The sequence below is a fragment of the Halichoerus grypus genome, chromosome 4 (genome assembly GCF_964656455.1).
Source record: "Halichoerus grypus chromosome 4, mHalGry1.hap1.1, whole genome shotgun sequence".
NCBI classification, from domain to species: domain Eukaryota; kingdom Metazoa; phylum Chordata; class Mammalia; order Carnivora; family Phocidae; genus Halichoerus; species Halichoerus grypus.
Window position 1 is genome coordinate 161,755,061 of NC_135715.1, and position 26,237 is coordinate 161,781,297.

The window sequence follows — 26,237 nt, forward strand, 5'->3', positions numbered from 1 at the left end:
TGGTTGAAGGAATGTTGAAAAATGTTTCCCAATATTTTGTAAATTCAAAGTTAGGCTTAGTACAAAGTAGTTTCGATATCCAAATGAAGTATAATGTATCTAACAAAAGAGCATGGAAAGAAATGTACCTTGAGAGCTACAAAATCATATGGATGGAAGCCAGTACAGGCCCCACGGATCTGGGACATCAATCGGGCTGTTTTCTCCCAGAATCCAAGCAGTGTCCTCTGCAGAAAAAGAAAGGTGGTCACTACAGTTATGATTTTTTTCCCTGCTATTTTTCCTCACTAGTGTAGGTAGATGAATGGTTGCTGAATAATAAGCAGTAGGAAGTAAAATCAATTTCCAAGTTTGAGGAACCAGAAAGCAGTGTAAATAGTAATTCTGCATAAGAACTGGCATCTATCAGCATATATATGTGCCTATCTGTATACAGCACTGGAATGTACACTGGAGTCAGCCAGAGAGTAATGCTAGTAGATTAGAACACCTTCTGAAGAGTCCAAAAGAGAAATGTTAAAAGCACAAAAATACCATATTTATATTAGGGGCATATGTGTAAATCTTTATGTTGGTAAGCATATATAAACCTTTATTAACTGGGAAAAATAGTATGTACCACTAACTTTAGTCTTTCATTTAGGGCACAAGAAAGACAAAAAAAAAAAGAAATGTGTTCTCAAGCCAACTCAAGTAATTGGGACACTTTCCTTGGTGCTTCAAAGTTTGTATTCAAAGTGGGCTGAGTGGAGAGAATAAAGGAGAACTGAACTAACAGCTATTGTGTTTCAGGTGTATGCTACATGGGTTTGCAGATACTTTTATTTTTAAGTGCATCCTTTCTTGACTCCTGAATTCCACAGGACTGAACCAAAGGAGGTAGATTTCCTACAAGGCCCAGTGAATGTCCATTCCCTTTAGTTTATTATTCTTATGTAAATACAGTTGATTCTATTTTGCCATTCACAAATACATGTTAAAATTAGTCACTGCTACTAATTAACATCTGCCTTACTCACTGCATGCTGTTTATGTGTGATTTGGGGTAGTAGAAGCACAGGTGAGACTGCTGAGGTTAAAGTGGTGGGAGACGGCGACTTGGCAGAATGAAAACATGGGACCCAGCATGAGAAAACTTAAGTTTTTAGCCCAACATTGTCATTTACTTTAATTCTCCTAGGTTTCATTTCCCTGAGCTACAAAATGACAGAAACGTTTTAAACTACTGGGCCACAGCATCTTTGCTTCAAATGAAACTGTGTGTAGAAGTTCAAAGTGGAGTAGTTCTGGGTGAACCAGGGTTAGTGAGCTGTGAATTCTGCCTCAACAACCCCCACTCAAACCTAGATGGCCCCAAAGTCTCCCTCTCCTAGGACACCAAGGAGAATAACATGAAGATACAGGACTAGGCAATCCCGAAGGTCTTTTTCAGTCTAGAATTCTATGATTCTCTGTCATAACCTCAATAAATCCATTTTCAAAGTCAAAGGAATCTGATTAATTATGCAATTTTTAATACCCTTTAGACAACTTTTAAAAAGGAATCTCACCACTCATCTTTACTGCAAGGACATGCTGACCATGGAGGTGGGTACCTGGTAGGTAGTGAGGGAGTGAGATAACATATTGCAGCGACTAGCTCCAAGTAAATCCACTTTCTGACAAACATCCATCTTTAACTTGTCAAAAGAAGCTTTGCTATTTCTCACTTGGATCTGTACCTGCAACCACAATAATATTTATTATTATTACTGATAATACAGACATACCATACAGGCTCATGATACATATTTTCAGACAAATGAAATTGTAATAAAGAAGACTAATTCTCTTTCCTTGTATTATTATTTCATGATTAATGGTAAAGATTTTGGCTATTTTTAGTAATTGTAGGAGATTCTTTCTAGCAGATATCTTTATGCTGAGAAAGTATGCAGTGATAAATGGAAAGTATATAGTTAAGAAGAAAAAACCCCACAGATTCCAAATAAAAAGAAATATCCAAAACCACTGATGGGTAATATTTAGCTAATAGAAGAATGAATGGAAAGGGGACATAGTTAAAGTGTTGAGAAGCAGTAGTAATAATTCTGAATCATGGAGATACATTTATAAATTTAAATATAGGTCTATCATATTTCTTATACTTAAGGTAAGTCATATGTCACCAAGTGGCATGAATATTCAACTTTTAAATATACTTATTCAGTCATTCAACAAGTATTTATAAGGTATCTATTATGTGCCAGGCACCGGGATATTGTGGTGAAGAAAACAATGTTCTTTCCCACCATCCCTGAGTGGGGAGGCACAGGAAAAAACAGTAGTAAATAAATACATAAGATAATCTCAAGTTGCAAAGATAACATATAAGTGAAAAGAAATGACTGCTTTTGGTAAGATGATCAGGGAAGCCTTTGATGAGCTCATGCAAGATGTTTGAACTGGGACAGAAAGATGATAAGCGAGCCATGCCAGGATTCTGAGAAGAGCATTCCAGGCTCAGGGAAAAGCAAGGACAAAAGTCCTGGGCGTGGGAGGTGGGTGAAGAGCTTAATATGTTTGCAGAACAATACGGAATAGGCTAGAACATATTCCTTCCTGGGGCACGGAAAGGGCTAGAGTATAGGAAGTGCAAGATGTGGCTGCACAGGGACCAGAAACCAGACTGTGCAGGGCTATCTGGGTCCAGATAAGTTTAGAATCCATTCTTTTTTTATAAAAATTTAGGTGAAATTCAGATAATATAAACTTAACCATTTAAAAAATATATAATTCAGTGACATTAGTGTATTCACAATGTTGTCTGACAACTCCCTTGGATTGTATTCTAATTGTCATGGACTATAAAGGGGAAAGAATAACAGGTTTCTGTGGCCTATACGGCTGGTAGAGAGGCTCCATCAATAAATATGATTTGTATTATATGTACTCTAAATATTTATGAAGTGAAGGAGTGAATTTTATTATTCATATATGGTAAATTTAGGGGATACAATTCATAAGTAGTTTATTTAGCAAAAACATAAGTCCATACATACTTTAAAGGTCTGTGGTCAAACTATGTATTGTAGCAAAAGAAGAATCTGATAATCTTCACTTTTTCTTATACTAATCGAGTTACCTGAATTTTTAAATTATTTTTTCCTCACTAATAAATTATTTCCCCCTCCTGCAAACAAATCTCAATAGTCCAGGGAAGCAACATTTAAAGGGTAGTGACAGCTACTGTGAGAGGGATTAAAAAAAAAATTAATAGAAAAGGTTGATGGGGTGGGGATGTCACTCAAAGAATTAAAAAAAAAGTGTAATAACCTTTTGTACTTCAAAGATCTCCAAGCAACCAAGAATTTATAATATAATGCGTTTCAAAAATAGCCTGATATTTTATGATCTTGATTCAATTATTCTGTGTAAGTTCAATAGGTTTATATATCAAGAAAAGGAAAGGGAAGGGATTTTCATACTTTTCTGAACTTTTCCATTTGTTTTAGGGTGTCTGGGTCCAGTTCTTGGGACACATCCTTCATCCACAGCAGGGCTCCTCTGTATTCTGTGCGCGCTTGTTCCATACGATTGATTGTCATCAAGGTATCAGATACCGCCCTTTGACTGAATGTTTCTACTTCTTGCTTAAGACGAGACAGAGGAGTATACAGGGCCAATCTAATGGCAGAGAGGTAAAAACCAAAGGGATATACATCCCATAAACAAAACAAAATAAAAACAAAGGTTTAAAACCATAAAGCATATCTGCTGTCAAGATGAGTCTAGGGGCGCCTGGGTGGCTCAGTCATTAAGCGTCTGCCTTTGGCTCAGGTCATGATCCCAGGCTCCTGGGATCCAGCCCCGCACCGGGCTCTCTGCTCAGCAGGGAGCCTGTTTCTCCCTCTCCCACTCCCCCTGCTTGTGTTCCTTCTCTCGCTGTGTCTCTCTCTCTCAAATAAATAAATAAAATCTTAAAAAAAAAAAAAAAAGATGAGTCTATAAAATAGGAAATTATTAAGATGCCTAAGGAACTTTAGAAAGCAAATAAAGATCATATAGCCAACTTTGAATTGCTAATAATGATGTGTCTCTCTCCCTTTTCTTATTTTAAGAAATATATTATTTTTGCAACATTTTGGATGTTAATCCATGTATAAGTAACCTGCCAAGTAAATCTGCCATTTAGAAAAGAGTTCCATGGGTAAAAGAGACCCTGTATTCACAAAGCATAATCCCATAAATAGAAAGCCTTTCATGTGACAAATTGAGGTAAAACCTAAGCTCTATAGAAAAGAGGATAAAATGCTAGAAGAACTAATGAGTGTTGAGTTCTCAGCAGCTGAGGATGAGGACAAAAAAATCAAGAATTTAAGAAACAAATCAAACCCAGCTCCTCTAGTCTGCGTTTTTGACTTAGTGGCACTGAAGGGCCTTGTACTGAGTGTTCCTTAATGATGGGCTTTTGCACTGATGCGGTGTTTCAGAATAAAGCCACTTAAGTTATACGTTGTCATTACAGGTCTGATAAGACCTGTTTTGATTTTTCTTCTGAAAATGCAAAGATTTTGGCTGCATGTAGTAAATGTAGGAGATTCTTTGCAACAGGTATCTTTATCTTAAAAATCTGTAAAAGTGATAAATGCCAAATAATTAAGAAAAAATGCTCTCTGCTTAAAAAGAAGAAAAATTCTAAGGGTGCCTGGGTGGCTCAGTCGTTAAGCGTCTGCCTTCAGCTCAGGTCATGGTCCCAGGGTCCTGGGATCGAGCCCCGCATCGGGCTCCCTGCTCCGCAGGAAGCCTGCTTCTCCCTCTCCCATTCCCCCTGCTTGTGTTCCCTCTCTCGCTGTGTCTCTCTCTGTCAAATAAATAAATAAAATCTTTAAAAAAAAAAAGAAGAAAAGTTCTAATGTACTACTAGATAGTACAGTATCCAAAAAAAGAAAGAAAATAATTAAAATATACATATTTTTATATGTATGTACCTGTTATATTAGACCATATAAGAAATTTAAATATAGGCTTAAAGCCTATTTCTAGGAATTAAGCAACCTACAATGTCCATTTTTAAGTAATTCTTTTACATACAAAATAAATAAGAGGCATCAAAACAATTATATGCTGTAATATATCTCTCTTTTAACCCTATACTGGAATGATCAGTAATCTTTACAGATATTAGAAACATAGGTCAAAACTATCATGTTGACTATAGATTTAAGGATGATGTAAAACATAGTAAACCTTTGCTTGGCTGAAGAACAGAGTGCCTTGCCAGTAGCATCCATCATTTTACCAGCTTGTGTTGTATCCCGTTCTGCTTGAAACTTTAAAAAGAGCCCCAGTTCATTTTCTTCCTCTGATATAACTAGGAAAAAATTACAGTATAGTTAATTGTTTCATTTCATCATTTGTTTAAAACACACAACTAAAACTCTCACAGCAATAATTCTCTATATGTAAGAATTACTTGGGGGAAGGAGAGGCTTATTTTAAAAATGCAAATTCCTGGGGCTCCACTTCCAGAGATTCTGATTATATAGGTCTTAGGATCTGCTTCCTCCCACCTACAAGTGCTCCAGATGGTTTTGATGTAGTGAATTCATGGACCTTGCTTTTGGGAAAGGCTGATCTTTAGTGGAAAAAAAAAAAAAAAAAAAGATTCCAAAATGACAAAACCACAAATGATGCATTAGCAATTGTGCAGACATGCATTTTAGATCATTGCCTCTTACAAAGTATTTGTATCCTATTTAAACTTAACTTAATCTTGACTCCCACCCTGGCTCAGTATCCCAGGCCCACCAGACATCCACAATCTTACTGAAACCCTAAAAGTTGTCATGTAGTATACTGCTACTCAGAGTGTGGTCCACTGACCAGTTCCAACCCAGAACCATTTGTTACCAGCCTGTAACAAGTACCAAAACTAAGAAGCTGTTTAGAAACTTACTAATTTGACTATTTTATATGTGTTGAATCTACTAATAATAAAAAAGTGTGCTTATATTTTGCATGTCTTCTTTAATTTCATTTTTCTAGAAATCAATTTTTATTGTATATTATAAAAGTGTCAGTTTACAACAGATTGAAAGTAAAACACGGAACAAAAGTGGTCTTTGACCACAAAGTTTTAGAAGTCTGACCCTCTAATCACAATAAGACTAATAAGGGGGGGAGCCCATAAAGTGTTCAAATTATAAGCTTAAAGTGACAAATGACTAACATCATGCCTAATTTCACCCTAGTTTACTGTTGGAAAAGCTGAAGTTAAAAACTGAAAGGGGAAGGGGTGCTGGCTGGCTCAGTCCGTAGAGTATGCGACTCTTGATCTTGGGGTCATGAGTTCAAGCCCCACGTTGGGCATAGAGCCTACTTAAAAAAAACAAGCAAACACAAAACAAACTGAAAGGGAAGTCCCTCAGGACCCCTGAGGCAGCAGCAGAACTCAAGCCCACTCACATGCTAGCTCCCCATTCCCACTGCTCCTCACTGTCACTTCTTTGTCATAAGGAACCATTGACAAAATAGTTCAGTGAACTATTGTTTTTACATTAAATATTTCATTCTCAAAAATGCAAGTGAATTATTTATTTTAAATGAGAATTATTGGATAGATATCTAGGATTTCATACCATTGAGTCTTAGCTGATATTTCTCAACTATCTTCAGAAGTTCAGTGCATGTCTCTTGAATGGAGTGAAAAACCTTTGAAATATAAATTTTATTAGGACAATCTAAAGAACCACAAACAAATAAAACATATCTGTTTTAAGCACTTCAAAAGCACAACATTTTCTTGTAAGTGTTATGTCTGTTTTCCTTGACTTTGATGTACTTCAGTATTGGTTTTATCTTTGATACAGAAAATTTAGATTCCCCCATTTAGATTTCCCCCATGAGGGTTGGAAAAAATGGTGATAAATACATGGGGACTAATAAAAATTTGTAACTGTGGAGTTTGTCCTCCCCTCAGCTCCAAACTATCTAAATAGCAAAAATGTAAATCCAATATAAACTGTATCAAATATTGCCAATTACAGATGAAAAGAGTATAGATAACTTTAGAAAATGTTAACTCTCGATCTGGCTTTTCTACAGTATTATTTTAAGCATAACATGTGAGTGAATTACCAAAAAAATTAAGTAATGTATTACAACATCAAAAATAAATTACTTTTGGATTGTTTTTGTTTGAAATTTTCCCTTCATTACTACTGTTGCTAATAGCTAACAGAAAAATAAAACATCCAGTAGACACCCATTTCAAAGTAAGCACATGAAAATTTGAGATTTGGACATATTATACACATGAGGCAACTCTTCACACACATCTAAAAATTTAGGTTTTCCCAGGGAAATGAGATGGCATAGGTTTTAGGGTATAGCCTTCTTCCCACCAAGTCCTCTGCTGAAGAATTGTTACAAGACTTTAGTTCAAAAAGACCTTGGCACTGTAGCATAGTATTAGGCACTAACCCTTTGAGTATCAAATAAATTTCCAATACCACCACTAAGCCTGAGTATTCCCTCTCTGAAACAGTTTTGTTATTATTCTGATATGTGATCAGACCTAAGGAAGATCATTGATAGACACTAAAATCTAAATGGAGGAGCAACCATCAACTTTCCACATAAGTTTAGGTATGTTTGAAATGAATTTGGTATATGGACTTGGCAATTTAAAAAGCTGTTTTAAAATCATATGGAAGACTAGTAAAAGATATAAAAATGATTGTTCTACTAAGATGAAATGGTTATAGTTGGTTTTTCCCCCATGGGTCTTTGAAAGATTTATATATAATTGCTTTTTATTTTTACAATGAAAGTTTTTAAACTTTATTTTACAATGAAAGTTTTTTAACTGAGGGAAAAATTTGTGTTATTACAAAATTGTAATATATTTAAAGCATACAACATGATGATTTAAGTATACATAAAATGAAAATTTTTCTCATTCTTAAAAAATATACTACAAATGCGGGAAAAAGTACTTGGGTGATTTCAAATATTTGTCTAATGGACAAAAATATAAAATATGTCACACAGATTACCTAACAATGTAAAAGACAGGAAAATTTACTTCTGTGGGAATATACGTGGAAACAGTAAACAGTTCCTTTAGCCTTGAAACATTTATTACTAATAATCAAGTCCCTTCATTTATTCCACATTTGTCATTGAATCATAAGAAGAATACTTTTCAACACAAATAGTAAAAGCTTGTTAATTTGTTATCTATTTCCATATTTGTTATGGCCATGACATAAGTTTACATTTTGTAGAATAAAGATACTTAGTAGATTATGACCTATTTAATGGGACCTATACTTTTAAGGATTGCAACAAATGATTATATTCCAAGCATAATAGAACTCCTGCTTGGAAATATTTTTAAAAGGTATCTTCAATTAGTATACATACATGGAATTAGTAAACCTGCATTTAAAAACCCAGAAATTTTTGTATATATAGGGGACAGTTTAATTACTTAAAAATGTAAAACACAGGTTTAAAGTAGTTTCATGGTAATTACTTTTTTTATTTAAAATGAAAAACACAGCCAAAAAACACATTACAATACTTCAATAACTCTATCCCTTAATTATAGAAACAAAAACTCTAACATAAAAATCCTCACTCGGGGCCATTGGCTGTCTCAGTCGGTGGAGCATGTAACTAACTCTTGATCTCAGGATTGTGAGTGTGAGCCCCACGTTGGGTGCAGAGTTTATTTAAATAAAGAAATAAACTTAAAAAAATAATAAAAAATAAAAAACCTCACTATTTGATTTCAATTAATTTCAGTGAGATATAAGACCTCACATAAAAGTGGTACAAAATATTACAACATGATATATAATGAGTATATGGTTTTAATTAGGAATATAATTAACTCATTAATATTTAGCTTAAAAACTAATACTTGTGCCAGAGAAATTAAATTATTCTTTCTCTTAATTTATGAATACCAGTTCTGCCAATTCTCAATTTGTGAGAATTGTGACCTCCTACCCAGAAGATCTGACTGACACATGAATACAATTAAACATTCTATTATCAAATCTGCAAGTTCTTCATAGTCCCAAAGAATAACCACTTATATGCAATATAAAGAATCCTCAAATTTACCTCGAGTTTAGCATCCAGTTCAGCATCAGATGCCACCACGTGCTCATCCTCCTTTTTTCCCGTTGCTTTGATAAAGACCTGTTTAGTTTTCCAGTATTTCTTTTGCATTCTGCTAACTACTGACTGATTATCTTCTGATCTGGGTTGTCCGAAGGAATCCATGGAGTGACTACAAGGAACAGATTAAAATTTCTTAAATTTTTTCAATAATATATATCTAGTCAGTGAGTATTTAATCCAATTGAAAAAGTGAAAAAGATACTAAATGGAATATTAATGTTAATAGCTATACATACTAATATTTGCCCTGTATGGTCTAAACTTATGCTACAACTTGCACAAGTAACAGGCAGAAAGATTAATGATATTTACGTTAATTTCAGCTAGGAGACAAAGATGATAAAACTATTATAATATTGCAATAATGACTGGAAATAATTTTATTTTATTTAACCAATCTACTTACAGACATCTATTAGTTTCTAATTTTTGCTTTGTAATAATACTGCAAATGAACTTATACACACATCTTTGCATACTACTATCATTTCCTTAAAAAAGCTTGCTATATTTATAACTGCTGTGTCAGAATACACATTTAATAAATATTCTTAGATATGCAAAGATTCAGATACATACTCTTCTTTAAAACTCACTCAAAGAAATACTTTGGTATCTGGAAAAAAAAAAACAAAAATAAAGATCTTAAGTATAGGAGAGATATGTTAGCAATAAAGATGGGGGGGTGCCTGGCTGGCTCAGTCAGAAGAACACATGACTCTTGATCCTGGGGTCATGAGTTTGAGCCCCATGTGGGGTTTAAAAAATTATAGAAAAAAAAAAAAGATGGAAATTGTAACCTGTCGATTTGAAAATTAATATCTAAGTAATTCTTAATATGGTTAACATGGCTATATAAGGAAATGCAAATGTAAAAAGTATTCCTTAAGGAGATGTAAAAAAGGAAATAATAATAATAGTTTTAAAAGCCTAAATTATTCCAATAACCGGTGGGAGGCAGGACCACAGGGAGGTACTAAAGTATGTGATTCATTCATTTTCAGGGGAATCAACAGATATTGAAGTATTACTGTTAGTAAAGAAAAAAGTTTCGGGGGCGCCTGGGTGGCTCAGTCGTTAAGTGTCTGCCTTCGGCTCAGGTTGTGATTCCAGGGTCCTGAGATCGAGTCCCACATCGGGCTCCCTGCTCAGCAGGAGGCCTGCTTCTCCCTCTCCCACGCCCCCTGCTTGTGTTCCCTCTCTTGCTGTCTCTCTGTCAAATAAATAAATAAAAATCTTTTAAAAAAATGAAAAAAAAAAAAGAAAGTTTTATTTTTTTGAAGTAATTACAAATTAAATAAAAATAGAATGTCTACTTTCTAAATTACTAGGTGCAAAACAAAAAAGCAAAAAACCAGCAAAAGCAGGGTAGGAAAAACAAGATTAAGAACAGTTACACTATTTAGTATGATAAATGCAAACTTCCTCTCAGATACAAACAATTTCAAACCATAAAAAACAAAAAACTATATCCAACTACATACTATTTGGGGTCTACCTCAAACAAAATGACATAGAAAGATATACACAAACAAAATTAAAGCAGGAATAGCCATATTAATATCAGACCAAGTAGGTTTAAATAAAATGTATTAAATAAAACAAAGATAAAATGTAAAATCCCCAGATGGCCACTTTCTAGACATTCTCTGAGTATTCTGCTTTGGATATCCTCCTGGATTCCTAGAGTTTAGATTAGTTACCAATTAACTGCAGAACCTCTCATATGCGATGCTGGATAACGTGGCTGGACATAAATTGAGACAGAAAATAGAGAGAATTTAATCTTGTTACAGAGTCAAATTGGATTTGATATAATCATTATACTGTTCCAACACATAAAGAGTCTTGAGGGAAAACTTGCAGTTCATCTTTCCCATCCAATTTGTCTGCTTTTGGTTGCTCTTGACTGCTTCCAATTAGTTTTCCCCCCAGACTGTTATTAGCATGAGGGTCAGCCCAATTGTATGACGAACTGCTGATTTCTTCTACTAAGCTGACTGCAAGCTTAGGCCCAATCAGTTAAGAGAACAAAATTCCAGGGAGTATCAGAAGAGAACATCTTTTCCTTGCCTCGACTTCAATGCTGACAGAGCTCAAATAGTATATTCCTTGCCTCTCTCCACTCTCTCACCATCTCCTTGGTGGAGGAGAAAACGTAACTTACTGGACTAGACTTGAGAGAAATAAACTCAGTCCTCCCTTTTCTCTCTGGAAGCTATCCTGCCTGCAGAGAACACATATTTTCTGGCAAGGGGAGGATAGTGGCTGGGGAGTAAATCTGCAAAAGATGGTATTTGCAATTTGTAGTTTTTTTTTGACAAGGGTACTGCTGAATCTGATTGCCACTGGAGGTAGGTTGAATAGAAAGCAAAATTTTATTGGCTTGAGATATCAAGTTCAAGGCTGACGAACTATAGAAATTTAGGAAGGATATTCTAGAAGAGAGGGAGCCAAAGAGGTGATCTCCAAAATCTGTATATAAAGTCCTCCCAAGACCTGTGCTAATCACTAAACTAACCACGAAGCGAGGGAAGGGACCCCAAGGGTGCTGGCAGAAAATAAGCAGCTGGAAACTGAAGTAACTGAAGTAACTAGTAAAGATTCAAGCTGCTATCACTACAGAGGAGACAGAGTCTGGAGTCTGAGTTCAGCCAAGTCAACTGCCTTCTAGAATAAAAATTATTCTTCAGAAAAGCAAAACAGAATCCAGAATCTCTAAAACTCATCATTTAAAATGCCAAGTAACCAATCAAAAACCACTAGACATGCAAAGAACTACAAAAATGTGATCCATACTGAAGGGGAAAAAAGCAGTCAATAAAAACAAATTCCAAAGATTTCCTGGATATTACAACAATCACACAAGTACTTTAAAGCAGCTATTATAAATATGTACAAAGACTAAAAGTAGGATATGTGCACAATAAACAGAAAAAAGTCAGAGTCTCTAGTTGCAAAGTTCAATGACTACAGTTAAAAACTAATTGGATAGACTTAAGAACAAATCAAAGATGGAAGATAAGAAGTGAAGTTGAAGATGAATCAAAAATTACATAATCTAAAAAACAGAGAGAAAAAAAAAAAAGACCAAGAAGGAGGGGAGAGATAGAATGGAGAATGGGGCTAAAAAGAAAAAAGAAAAAAGGAATAAAACATCCCAGATTTTGTAAATGACTTTAACTTATAGATCAATAAATACAAGGAAAACCACAAATAGGCATATCATAAATAAACTGCTTAAATCCAAAGATAAAGAGAAAATTTATCTTAAAAGCAGAGCAAAATGGCAATATTATATACAGGGCAACAAAAATACAAACGACAGGCAGTTTTTCAACAGAAACAACAAAAGCCAGACTACAACAGAGGAATATATTTATGGTATTGAATGAAAGAAAACAAACTATCAACCCATAATCTGTATTTATCAAAACTATTCTTTAAAAATGAAAGCAAAATACATTTTAAGATAAAGAACTGAGAGAATTCATGGCTGGGGGACTTACAGAAATGCTACCAAATTTTTCAGGCTGAAGGAAAATTACAACAGTAATTTGGATCCACAGGAAATAATGAAGATAACTGGGGGTGGCTGGGTGGCTCAGTCGTTAAGCGTCTGCCTTCGGCTCAGGTCATGATCCCAGGCTCCTGGGATCGAGCCCTGCATCAGGCTCCCTGCTCAGCAGGAAGCCTGCTTCTCCCTCTCCCACTCACCCCCGCCCCGCTTGTGTTCCCTCTCTCCCTGTGTCTCTCTGTCAAATAAATGAATAAATTCTTTTTTAAAAAAATGAAGATAACTGGAATTGGTAAATTTCTGGGTAAATGTGAGTTTTTTTCTTTAATTTCTTTAAAAGTCTGGGTGCTTGAGTGTCTCAGTTGGTTAAGCAGCTGCCTTCGGCTCAGGTCATGATCTCAGAGTCCTGGGATCAAGCCCCGCCTCAGGCTCCCTGCTCAACAGGGAGTCTGCTTTTCACTCTGCCTTTCCCAAATCCCTCGTGTTCGCTCTCTCTCTGCAAAATAAATAATCTTTTAAAAAAATTTCTTTCAAAGTTATAGTTCAACATATGCAGACAAAAATAAAATAAGAGCTCATTTGTCAACATTCTGCCATTTAAAAAATTTTGGGGGGGGGTGCCTGGGTGGCTCAGTCGTTAAGCGTCTGCCTTCGGCTCAGGTCATGGTCCCAGGGTCCTAGGATCGAGCCCTTCATCGGGCTCCCTGCTCCGCGGGAAGCCTGCTTCTTCCTCTCCCACTCCCCCTGCTTGTGTTCCCTCTCTCACTGTGTCTCCCTCTGTCAAATAAATAAAATCTTTAAAAAAAAAAAAATTTTTTTTTTAACTTTTTTTAAGATTTATTCATCTTAGAGGGAAAGAGCGGAAGGGGCAGAGGGAGAGGGAGAGAGAACTACAAGCAGACCCCACGCTGAATGCATGATGGGGGGGGTCTCGATCCCAGGACCCCAAGATCATGACCTGAGCTGAAACCAAGAGTCAGACACTTAACTGACTGCACCACCCAGGTACCCCAATATTCTGCCATTTTTATATCATTTATACTTTCACCTACTCCCTACCACCTCATTCTATCATCATCATCAATACATGGTTCTTTTTGGTAATATTTACATACATTGAAGTGTACAAGTTTTAGCTGTGTACTTTTGACAAATGGATATTATGGTATAGAACATTTCCAAGGCCCCAGAAAGTACCCTTGTATCCTTTCTCAGCCAATGCTTAGCCTATAAGAAATAATAACTGTTGTGATTTTTTTCACCTTAGTTTTTCTTTCTCTAGTTAGTGTGTTCTTTTTTTTTTATTATTATTATTGCTGAATAGTAACCCATTGTGTGAATGTAACACCAGGTTTTCATTTTTTACTACTGTAAATATAGCTGCTATGAACGTGGCTATACAAGTCTTCTTGTGGACAAATGTTTTTTTTCTTTTGGATAAAGACAGAAAAGGATTCTGTCAAATAATTGGCATATACTTAACTTTATAAGAAATTGCCTTTTTACATTCCCATTAGCAATGTATGAGAGTCCCAATTGTTCCACATCCTTACCACATGTAATGTTAGCAGTCTTACTAGTTTTATCTGTTCTAGTCATTGTGTAGAGGTATTTCCTTATGGTTTTAATGTGAATTTTACTGATGACTGATGATGATGAGCACTTTTTCATGTGTTAATTGGCCATTTGTATACACTCCATTGTTAAGTATTTGTCTTTGCCCATTTTTAAATTGAGTTATCTTTTTTACTATTAAGTGGTACAGCTCTGGGATTTAGATAGGAGTGGCACTGAACCTACAGAGGTATTTGTGGAGGACTGGAATCTTAACAATACTGAGTCTTTCAATGCAAAAATGATAATATGCATCTCCATTTATTTAGGTCTTCTTTAATTTCGCTCAGTAGTGCTCTGGAGTTTTTAATATAGAGGCATTGCACATCTTTTGTTTAATCCTAAGTATTTTGTGTTTACTGATGTATATGCTACTGTGTATTTTACTACACCAAATTCCACACTTTTCTCAATGTTCTCATTACTTGAAATGTTCGAGTCTCTGAGGGGACCCAATAAATGGCATCCCTTTTCTCTGCATTAGGTCTAAACAAGTTAATAAATAAATAATATAAGGTGTAGTAGCTGAAGGCCAAAATCCCATTTTTTGTTACTAACAGTGGCAAAGTTTGTGGACATAGCTTAGTGTGAGATCTAAATGGTCCTCCTCACTGAGCATCAGGACTAAATAAATTTGTCAACCAGTCAGAGGTAACTGGATTAGGGCAGGTTTTCCCATATGGGAAGAGGAAGAAGGATGGCTAACCATTATTTCTTATTTCTATACTTTCCTTCTTTGCTCTTGAAAAGGTCCCTTCTTTAATAGCTCTTCTAGTGAATCCTGTGGGTAAAAAATGCTTAATCTTGATATCTATGAAACTCTGTTTTGCCTTCATTCATGTTTCCTTTTTTTTCAAGATAGATTTATTTGAGAGAGAGAGCACACAGGGGGAGGGGCAGATGGAGAGGGAGAGAATCCTCAGGCTGACTACCTCCTGAGCTCAGAGCCTGAGGTGGGGCTTGATCCAGGGACCCCGAAATCATGACCCAAATGAAAACCAAGTGTCCGGTGCTCAACCGACTGAGCCACCCAGGCACCGCCATTCATGTTTCTTGTATATAAAAATCTAGACTACCAATTTCTTGTATTTTTTTTTTTTTTTTTAGTTATCATTATTGGTCCATGCAAGACTCATATTTTTGTTTGTTCATTTACTTGTATATTGATTCTTTTTTAACTTCTTCCTCATTTCCATCTCTCCTCACAATCATTCTAATGTGCTTGAATGTGTACTTTTTAATTTGAATGTATTCTTGTAAAATGGGTTATGTACACATCCTAATATATAAAAATGATACGGTGTTGTAGATTTTATTTCTGAGTTTTTGGGTGTTTTTCACTCAGCCCTTTGTTTTTAGGTTCTATATATGTTGCTATGTATGCATCTGTTCTGTTGTTTGATTACACATCATTCTTTAGTGTTTAATTCTTTGAAGACAGAATCCCCATGTCTTAGGGCATCTATTGTAGTCAATGAGAAGTCTGGGGACAAACTATCTCTCCTTTCTGAGGAAGCTTTATGGTCTTTTGAATCTTTTAGAGTGTTCTATTTAACCTTGATGCCCTCAGGCTCTCTAAGATGTGTTTTGGTAGAGTATTGTCATTCTGGAGATTCATGTCTTCCCTCAGTTCTAGAAAATTTTAAGCTATTATCCCTTCAAATATTTCTTTTAAGCCATAATTTCTTCTTTTTATCTGTTTCTTCTATTGGGTGTTATTCTTTATAGGTCTTAATGGCTCATTTTTATATCTGTTTTTCTGTGCTATCTTTTCAGTAAATTCCTCAGTACAATCTTCCAATTTATGAATTCTCTTTTCAGTTTTGTCTAGAGTTCATCCCAGCTATTGAGATTTGTTTTTTAATATCCAGTGACTCTTTCTTTCTTTCTTTCTTTTGTAATTTCCAAGATTTCGAATTGGTTCTTCTTCATAGTCTCCTAACTTCTTGTCCTTTTTAACAGTTACCATTCTATAATTTTTCTCTTTGGCACCCTAAATATATATAATTCTTACACTTTTCTATAAAATTATTTTTACGTGGAATGAATTCATGTTCCAAATGTTGATTTTGTTGGTTGAATTTTATAGGCTCATTGTGAGTACAGAATCTTTAATTTTCTCCTTCTTCCCCTCTGTGGTTATTCCTCCTTACTAGTGGTTATATGGTTGTTTCCAATTCACCTTCAGGGTTCCCACTTCCACAGCATCTTATACTGTTATTTTAGGGCCTGTTATAGTGATATCTGAAATACTGTTGATCTAATCAGGTTTGAAGGAACAGTGCCTGGGAAACATTTAATTTCTACCAACCTGCAGAAACTGAACTCGTAGATACCAGAGCCTATTTCTATACTGAGAACTCAGCACATCCGTTTCAGCCCCACTTACTACTTTATTTTTCCACTTTGTTTTTGGTTCATGTTTATCTTATTATCTAGCCAAGATACATCTTTTTGGGTTTGCTTCTTAATTTCTTTTCTAATTACTATGAGTTGAGAACAAATGTTACTATGCCATCTTAACTAGAAATCTCCTTTATTTCCGGTAAGAGTACAGTTTTTTTTTACTTGAACACAGTCACCATATAGAACATTCTATTCCTTTTTACACTATATAATATTTAAATTTTTTAGCTATCTCTTGGATGTTGAGTACAAATCTTAAAACAAGTCAATATTCTCTTTAGAGCTAGTTCTGTACTCACTTTAACATCTCATTCCTGTGACATCACTAAAAAGGAAGCAAAACAGACTGATGGTAATATGCAGACTGATGGAAGCACTAAAATCTCCCTGAGAAAAATAATCTGTAAAGACTTTTGACTAAATATAACATAATTGCTTGATGCAATTAAGAAAATACATTAGACAAGTTTGCTGTTTAATATTAATGTAGTACTCCTGATTACTCTGGCTCCCAATCTATAACTTTTCTTACAAACACAATCAGCATGTCCTCAAAGAATCAGAGTTTGTTAATGATTTCAACTAATGATATGAAACAGTCCAAAATGTCAACAAATTTTTTCTCTGCAGTGGGATAAAGGGTGATAATTTTCTGTAGTTTCCAAATTTACTAAAAGTAACATGTATAACTAGCTTTTGCATAATTATTATTATTTTGAAAAATGTTTACTTGATTATTAAGCCCATTTATATCTTTTTGGTTTTGTCTTTTTCGTATTTCATTTATTACTATTATGCAGCACCAGCAAGCCCTTATCCAAAGGTGAGAGTCATTCGTTCATTCATTGTTAAAGTACACATTAAGTAGTTATACTTTTATATGTCAAATTTACTTATGAATTAGTAAATGTATAAAAGAAGTCTGAGAAGTTAAAAGTTATTACAAGAACCATGTATTAATATCACATGTACATTATTTACAAGGGAGCTCCTATTCCCCTCTTGCCAACAATCTCACACCTATTAATAACAGAAATAAGATTAGAATTCAGGTGTGCTAGGTCCACAAGTGAAATATTGAAGAAAAACAGAGATCTTAACAGCATGAGACAAGGAAATGTCATTCCAAAAATAGGCTGAAGAAGGAAAAGGTAGATTGGTGATAGATTGTAGAGGTCTCTATATTTTATTTAATAGGTAATGTGGAGCCAATAAAGGTTTTTGAGCAACAGAAAGATTAAACAGATAGCTCATAACAATCTTTCCACAGTCCAGACATAATCTAATAAGAATGAGGACCAAGGATTTGGAGGAAGAAGGCCCTGGCTGGCTCAGTCAGTAGGGCGTGTGACCCTTGATCTCAGGGTCGTGAGTTCAAGACCCATATTGGGTGTAGAGATTACTTAAATTTGTTTAATTAAAAAATAAAAAATAATAGTAACTAAAGGGGTGCCTGGCTGGCTCAGTCAGTGGAGCATGTGACTCTTGATCTCGGAGTCATGAGTTTGAGCCCCACATTGGATGTGGAGATTACTTAAAAAATACATTAAGGAAAAGGAAGTGAACTACAGAAGAAATTATATTTTTGAAAGAATGGCTGAAAACTATATTTCAAATCCTTTTAATTAAAGTATCAAACACTAAATTTTTATGTTAAAAAGATATTAAAGCTAATCTCCTATGAAATTTAAGAATATTTCCAACTTCACTGCATACTTCAGGCGAGCACCTCTTCCAGTCCTCTGCTATGCCCAACCTTCCCAAGTGCACAGCCTTTCATATTATGAGGATCAAATGGGATAACATATGCAAAATTGCTTTGAAAATTATAAAGTTGTGGGGTGTCTGGCTGGTTCATTCGGTAGAGCATGCAACTCTTGATCTCAGGGTTGTGAGTTGAAGCCCCACATTAGGCACAGAGCTTACTTAAAAAAAGAATAAAGTTGAATGCAAGTATAAGACATTCTTTTAATTATTACATATGGCCTATAAATATACGCGATCTTAGCCAAAAGGCTGAGAAGTGATTACATATAGCCTATAAATAAACAAAACTATATAGGATGTAAATTTTTAAAACCTGAAACTCTTATTTAACTGACATAATTTTAAAACTCAACATTGAGAAATAACCTGGAAGAGGTTATTCAGATATTAAAAAACAAGGTGTTCTGTTAAAAATGCAGATTGACCTCATGCATGTATCTGCTTTCCCTTCCCTAACCCACTAAAATAACAGTAAAAGTATAAAACAGAAATGTAAGCAATTAACTCGTAAGTATAGGGAGAGTAAGTATAAAGACAAGAGCAGATGAGAGACTTCAGTACATATTTGGAGAGAAAGCTGTCCGCTAAGCAACTAACAGAGGAATGCTAATAAGCAATGAGTTAATTACCTTGCAGAATATCTGAAAGACTTACCATTTGGAAGTGGAAGGATTCATTGAAGTCTGTATACAGCTGGCTGGACCCTGAGGCCCCTTTCTAATCTGTGTCACTCAATGGGAGTTGAAGAAATTGAACCCAGAGAGTTCTGGACTTGGGCAAGACAACACAGCAGAAGACTTGGCCTAAAAACAAAATGATAAAGTGAAAGTCCACATACTAAACTGTTGAATGTCAAGCGCTTTTCCCATTCTTTGCTCACCAGTAGCAAAGCATTCTCTCTCTCTCTCCCTCTCTCCCTCTCTCTCTCTCTCTCTCTCTCACACACACACACACACACACACACACACACACCCACCCCTTTCCATTCCTCAGAAAACACTGTAACATTCTTTTTTCTGGAAAGAATTAAGAGCTCCAGAGAAAAGGAATATGTCATTTGGACATTATAGAAGGATGACTCTTTGCCTATTCACTGTAGAACAAAATTCGCCAGTTGACAAGCTCACTCATACATACAAAGCTTCTGATTAGTTTTGTTATAGTCTTCCTCTTAAATATAAATGGAAACCCAAAGATCAACAGATATGAGGAAAGTCTCCATCAAGAAAGACCTCTGACCTAAACCAACAAATAGAAAAAAGAAAATAGCTGAGGGAAATTAAGACAATATAGAAAGGAAACAAAACAAAACACAACCCTCTAACTAATACTCTCAAAGAGGAATAATAAAAGAATAAGAAAGGGGTCTCTGGGTGGCATAGTCGGTTGAGCATCTGACTCTTGGTTTTGGCTCAGGTCATGACCTCAGGGTTGTGAGATTGAGCCCCATGTCAGGCTCTGAGCTCAGCATGGAGTCTGCTTGAGATTCTCTCTCCCTCTGCCCCTCCCCCTGCTCACTCACACACTCTCTCTCTCAAATAAATTAATTTTTAAAAAAAGAATAAGAAAGAACCCTTGAGGAAAAGATAGGATAGCTGAAATTTTTTAAAAATTTAATAAAAATGTTGAAAAATAACTGAAGGACCTAAATTTCCATCCAAAAAGAGATTTACTCCAAAAATGCATCATTGTGAACTTTCAGGAAACTGGGTGTAAAAAGATCCTAGAAGCTTTAAGAGAAAAAGTAGATTATGTACAAAGTATTGGGAGTCAGGAAAAGAAATTTCTCAAAAGTAGCAATGCAATATAGAAGACCAAAATCCAACCCAGAAGAGCAAAGATGGAAAGGCTCAGGATGACAGCTGCATAGAACAAGTAGCTCAGGGGCACCTGGCTGGCTCAGCTAGGAGCATATGTAACTCTTGATCTTGGGGTTGTGAGTTTGAGCACCACGTTGGGTGTAGATATTACTTAAAAATAAAATCTTTAGGGGCGCCTGGGTGGCTCAGTCATTAAGCATCTGCATCATCAGGTCATGATCCCAGGATCCTGGGATCGAGGCCCACATCAGGCTCCCGGCTCGGTGGGAGGCCTGCTGCTCCCTCTCCCACTTCCCCTGTTTGTGTTCCCTCTCTCGATGTGTCTCTCTCTGTTAAATAAATAAATAAAACCTTTAAAAAAATAAATAAAATCTTAAAAAACAGAAAAAAAGGAACAAGCAGCCCAAATTTAAGCAGGAAGATGGACTCTGGAAAAGAGACCTCTAGGTGGGCTTCTGGGTGGCTCAGTTGGTTAAATGTCTGCCTTCAGCTCAGGTCATGATCCCGGGGTACTGGGATTGAGCCCCAAGTTGGGCTTCCTGCTCAGCAGGGAGTCTGCTTCTCCCTCTGGCCCTCCCTCTGCTGCTCTCTCTCTCGCTCACTCAAATGAATAAATAAAATCTTTAAAAAAAACTCAATTGGGGGCGCCTGGGTGGCTCAGTCGTTAAGCGTCTGCCTTCGGCTCAGGTCATGATCCCAGGGTCCTGGGATCAAGCCCTGCATTGGGCTCCTCGCTTGGCGGGAAGCCTGCTTCTCCCTCTCCCGCTCCCCCTGCTTGTGTTCTCTCTCTCACTGTGTCTCTCTGTCAAATAAATAAATAAAAATAAAATAAAAAAAAAAAAATTAAATTTAAAAAACTCAATTGTTCACAATGACATGAACACTTATTGGATGTAATAAACTTAATATACCTATACTGGGGGAGGACAAGTGGTGATAACGGTGAAGGGTAGCTAAGTCCTCATCTGCCATTTAAGGTAGATAATGCCTTAAATCAATAAATCAAAAATCAGCAGATAGTGGTGCCTGGTTGGCTCAGTCGGTAGAGTGTGTGACTTTTGATCTCAGGGCTGTAAGTTTGAGCCTCATGTTGGGTGTAGAGATTACTTAAAATAAGATCTTTAAAAAATCTGCATAAAAACATAGAATTTAGAAGAATGGGGGGCAATACCAGGGGAAATAGGTTGAATGTAGGTGCCACTGGAGATCAGAACTGGAGCGGGAATGGGAGGGCTGCTTTTATACATTATAATCCTTGAATATTTGACTGTTAAAAGTCATATACAACTTTAATACAATAATTATTTAAAAAAATAAATCTGAATGTGAACATTCCTAGTTAAAACAGAATGGTACTGGCACCAGAGCAGACACAACAGTGGAATAAATGAAGATAAAATTCACAAAGAGACCAGAAAATATAAAAGAATGTGGTATACGATCAATGTATTAATTTCCCGTGGCTGCTGTGATAAATTAGCACAAACTTGGTTGCTTAAAACAACAGAAATTTATTCTCTGAGTCCTGGAGTCTAAAATCAAGGTATTAGCAGGGCTGAATTCTCTGGGAAGCTTCAGGGGAGATACTTCCTTCTTTCTCCCAGGTTCTGGTGGCTGCTGGCCGTCCTTGGCTAGTGGCAACATAACCCCAATCTCTGCCTCTGATTTCACCTTGCCTTCTCCTCAGTGTATGTGTTTAATCGCCCACTGCCTCTCTCTAAAATAAGGACACCTGTGATAGCATTTGGAACCCTCCCAGGTAATTCAGAATCATCTTATCTCAAGATCCGTAACTCAATCTCATCTGTAAAACTTTACCTTATGAGGTGACATTTACAGATTGCAGCAATTAGGACCGGTTGTCTTTGGCCGTCACATTCAGCCCACCACAATCAATGTAGTGTTTCAAGTCAGTAGGAAAGGAATATATTATTTAATAACTCATCGTTGGGACAATTAACTGTTTGAAAAAAAGTGATTCTTAGTCAATGTAAGGATGGTTTAAAATTTAAATGTTAAAACCTTATAACAATACCATGTGAAAATATAGAACGTTTGATAAGTCTGAGGTCAGAAATCTTTCTAACATGGTAAGAGCACAGTAGTAGTACATCATAAAAAATTTAAATGTATATAACAAATGGAACATAAGCAAATTTTGAAAAGAAATAACTGGGCAAGGTAAGGTGTAAGTAAGAAAAAGTTAATATTTTTATTTTTTATTTTATTTTTTTAAAGATTTTATTTATTCACTTGAGAGAGAGAGCACAGAGGGAGAGGGAGAAGCAGACCCCCACTGAGCAGGGAGCCAGATGCAGGGCTTGATCCCAGGACCCTGGGATCATGACCCAAGCAGAAGGCAGCTGCTTAGCTGACTGAGCCACCCAGGAGCCCCATTATCTTTAAATTAGAGAACTCATAAGTGAAAAGACAAACTCACCATTTGAAAGATAAGGACAAAACAAGAATAGGCAATTCACAAAAGAACTTCAAAGATCCAATGAATACACAAAGATGTTATTTAATCTCTTTTGTAACTTAAGCACAAATGAAAGAAAAATATGTTTATCTGTTAGATGAGCAATGATTTTAAAGGTTAACAGCTTCTGGGAAAGAGGGGGAAATACATGCACGTTTGCATAATTCCTTTCGCTGACCAAAACAGAACCAAAATTAGAGAAGGAAACCCCTGTGCAAATAGCCACATCTCACAGCACTGATGCCAACGAATAAGTCTCAGATACAATGAGGTTTGCATCATCGTTAAAGAGGATGTCCAAATCTGCCATGCATCTCCTCTAATCTCAAACAGATTCAGTTTCGGCAAATTGAGTGGGTCCTGAAGAACAATTCCATAATCAATCACTAACTTGAAAACATGAGTCCTTAAAGGCATAGCAGTCAGACTTATGGAGGAAGCGGACAGCATTCTACTTGGTACATATCTCCCTATCACAGTCTGGCAAAGAAGACTTATAAAGAAAAGCTCATGATGTTTAAGGTGGGGGATATTTCTTCTAGTTTCCATGAGGACAGAGTTTCCATAAATCTTCCTAGCATCTTGCCCCTTTACCCCTTAAGTGAGAAACCTGACTGGCAAGTTCACCATGGTCCACATTTTTTGATTGGGCAGAGCTAATTTACCGAAAGTCTTAGGTAAGTATGTCTATTACAAAGACCCAAAGTTTCCCTTGGTTGGGTTATTCCAGGTCTGGGCTGGGGAACAGACGTATTAGAAGACCACCTATACCATAAATATCTTCCAACAGCTCTCTCAACAGTAAAGCTGATATTTTATCTCCATCTGCCTAAGCTCCTTTGACCACATCTGAATTGGTTCCAATCTCAGGAGAGAACAAAAGAGCCAAGAGGTATCATGCACTTGGCTCCCTAAAACTTACAGTTGCCATGACATTTTTTATTTTCCTTGCCAGGAGCCAAAGCATGGCTGTAGAGAAACAGAAAGAGTAAGCTAGTGGTCAACCCTGCATAGCAGACTGTAGATCAATCAGAGATATGTCAGCATTGATCTGCCTCCAGAATGAATGTTTACCATATGCTGTGGGAACCTGCTTAGAGAGAGCATATGACAACTGTGTCACCAAGCAGCCAGTTTAAAGAAGAGAGATCACGTCAATGTGTTCAGTCTCTTGTCTCAGCCTCTAGGCAGCTATTCCAATGGCTTATGCCATTCTTGGGTAAAGAGCAGGCCAGAACACAACTTTTCAACAATAAATAACATAAAAAAGTAGGACTGCAAAAAAGGAGGAGGGATCATAATGTGGAAGAGAGAAAATAACCCACACATTTGGAGAACTGCTTCATAAAATAGAATTTTAAAGAAAAACCGCTTTGCATCAAATAAATAGAACATAACTCCATAAAACAGATTTTTAAAAAGAGCTGAAAGAAACAAAAGATAAAAAGAAAAAGAGAGAAAAAATACCACAGTACTTGAAATCATGTTAGAAACAACTCCAAGTAGAAAAGATACTTCAGAAAACCAAGTTAATAATATGGATGACAAGCCAGGGAAAATCATTCAGAATGAACATGACAAAATAAAGGTGGTTAGAGTCTAACAAAGTAGTCAGAACAAAGATAGATTTGTAAGATAAACAACTGAAATCTAACATAAATAATATTCTTAGACAAACAATATGGAACAGCCAAAATATTCAAGGATTTAGAGGTGAAAAACTGAAAGGTCTTGTCATGTATCAGGAAAAATTAACAGGAAATGATCAAGATTTAAGATATATTATGGAGTATTGCCAAATATTAAGGATAAAAAAAAGATGCTTTTAGCATCTAGAAGAAACAGGGCCACCTACAAATTAAATAATTTATGCTGGCCTCAGACATCTCCTCAGCAACATTAGACAATGGATACAAGTGATTTCTGTGTACAGTGTGAAGTGAAAAAGAATATGACATGGGGGCTCCTGGGTGGCTCAGTCAGTTAAGCGTCTGCCTTCGGCTCAGGTCATTATCCCAGGGTCCTGGGATGGAGCCCCATGTCGGGCTCCCTGCTCAGTGGGGATCCTGCTACTCCCTCTCCTTCTGCTGCTTCCCCTGCTTGTGATCTCTCACTCTCTCTGTTAAATACCTAAAATCTTAAAAAAAAAAAAAGACATGTAATTTTCTACTTAGTGAAATATAATTTTAATGGATATTTAAAATTCCATTTAATGGATGTATTATAATTTACTAAAATGGTCTACTATTGATGGATATTTAGATGGTTTCTGGAATATTATTAAACCACGCTGAATAAAAAATAAGAATAAACATATGTGTATTATTTAAAATACATGCAAGTTTATCTATAAGATAAAATCCTGCAAGTATATTGGCTGAATCAAAGGGTCTATGCATTTAACATTTTTCATTTTCCTAAACTGCCCTCCATAGAGATTGTACTGATTTTTATGCCCACCAGTAATGGAGGAAAGTGCTTGTTCACTGCAACTCAGCACACTGTTATTAAATTTCTGATCTTCCTCAACCTTATAGATGAAAATTATTTTACGGTAACCTAATAATTTGGAATTATCTTACCATATTTTTAAAAAGATTCATTTATTTATTTGAGAGAGAGCACGCACATGAGCGGGGGCAGGGCCAGAGAGAGAAGGAGAGAGAAAATCCTTAAGCCCTGACTCCCCAGTGAGTGCAGAGCCTGACATGGGGCTGCAACTCACAACTCCAAGATCATGACCTGAGCCACAACCAAGAATTGGACGCTTAACTGACTGAGCCACCTGGGCACCCCATCTTACCATATTTCATCCGTTGAAGACATCATCATTTGAAAGGTACACCATTATTTTATATACCTCTATTTAAGAAAAAGAGCTATAAAGTAAACTGTTTCAAATCATTAATTTTCAAATACATAAAAAATTCAGATTTCAGAAATAATTTCAGAGATGTGAAAATATGAACAGGTGCTTCTTAGAATCAATGAGATATGATATACAAGAAAGGCTGAGTATCTGGAAAGGTCTTTTAAATATGCAAGGATCAGGAATATAGCACATACAAATGCCTCCCAGAACAAATAAAGCAAAACAACAACTAAATTATTTGAAGCCACAATCCATACAACTAAAATGTATTTTTTTAAAGTTCTTTTTTAAGATTTTATTTATTTATTTGAGAGAAAGAGAGAGAGAGCACAAGTGGCGGAGGGGCAGGTAGAGAGGGAAAAGCAGACTCCCCACTGAGCAGGGAGCCTGACATGGGGCTCGATCCCAGGACCTGAGCTGAAGGCAGATGCTTAACCAACTGAGTCACGCAGAAGCCCCTAAAATGTCTTTAAAAATGAAGAATTTATGGGATGCCTGGGTGGTTCAATCGGTTAAGCGTCTGCCTTTGGCTTAGGTCATGATCCCAGGGTCCTGGGATCAAGCCCCACGGCAGGCTCCTTGCTC

General features: G+C 36.1%; 1 protein-coding gene across 5 annotated transcripts in view; it reads right to left on the reverse strand.

Annotated features, from left to right (window-relative positions):
• Positions 1–26,237, reverse strand: part of ICA1L (islet cell autoantigen 1 like) — a 69,224-nt gene that overhangs the window by 35,383 nt on the left and 7,604 nt on the right. For 4 of the 5 annotated variants that reach the window (XM_078071211.1, XM_036070716.2, XM_036070714.2 and 1 more), the window contains 7 exons: positions 19,136–19,284; positions 9,118–9,286; positions 6,621–6,693; positions 5,230–5,353; positions 3,468–3,666; positions 1,596–1,721; positions 129–227 (listed from right to left, as the gene is read on the reverse strand). In XM_078071211.1, the coding sequence (XP_077927337.1) occupies positions 129–227; positions 1,596–1,721; positions 3,468–3,666; positions 5,230–5,353; positions 6,621–6,693; positions 9,118–9,286; positions 19,136–19,158 (813 nt within the window). In that variant the 5' untranslated portion in view covers positions 19,159–19,284. Of the gene's footprint in view, positions 1–128; positions 228–1,595; positions 1,722–3,467; positions 3,667–5,229; positions 5,354–6,620; positions 6,694–9,117; positions 9,287–9,756; positions 9,794–19,135; positions 19,285–26,237 lie in introns of all 5 variants that reach the window. The other variant, XM_078071210.1, reaches the window with a different exon arrangement.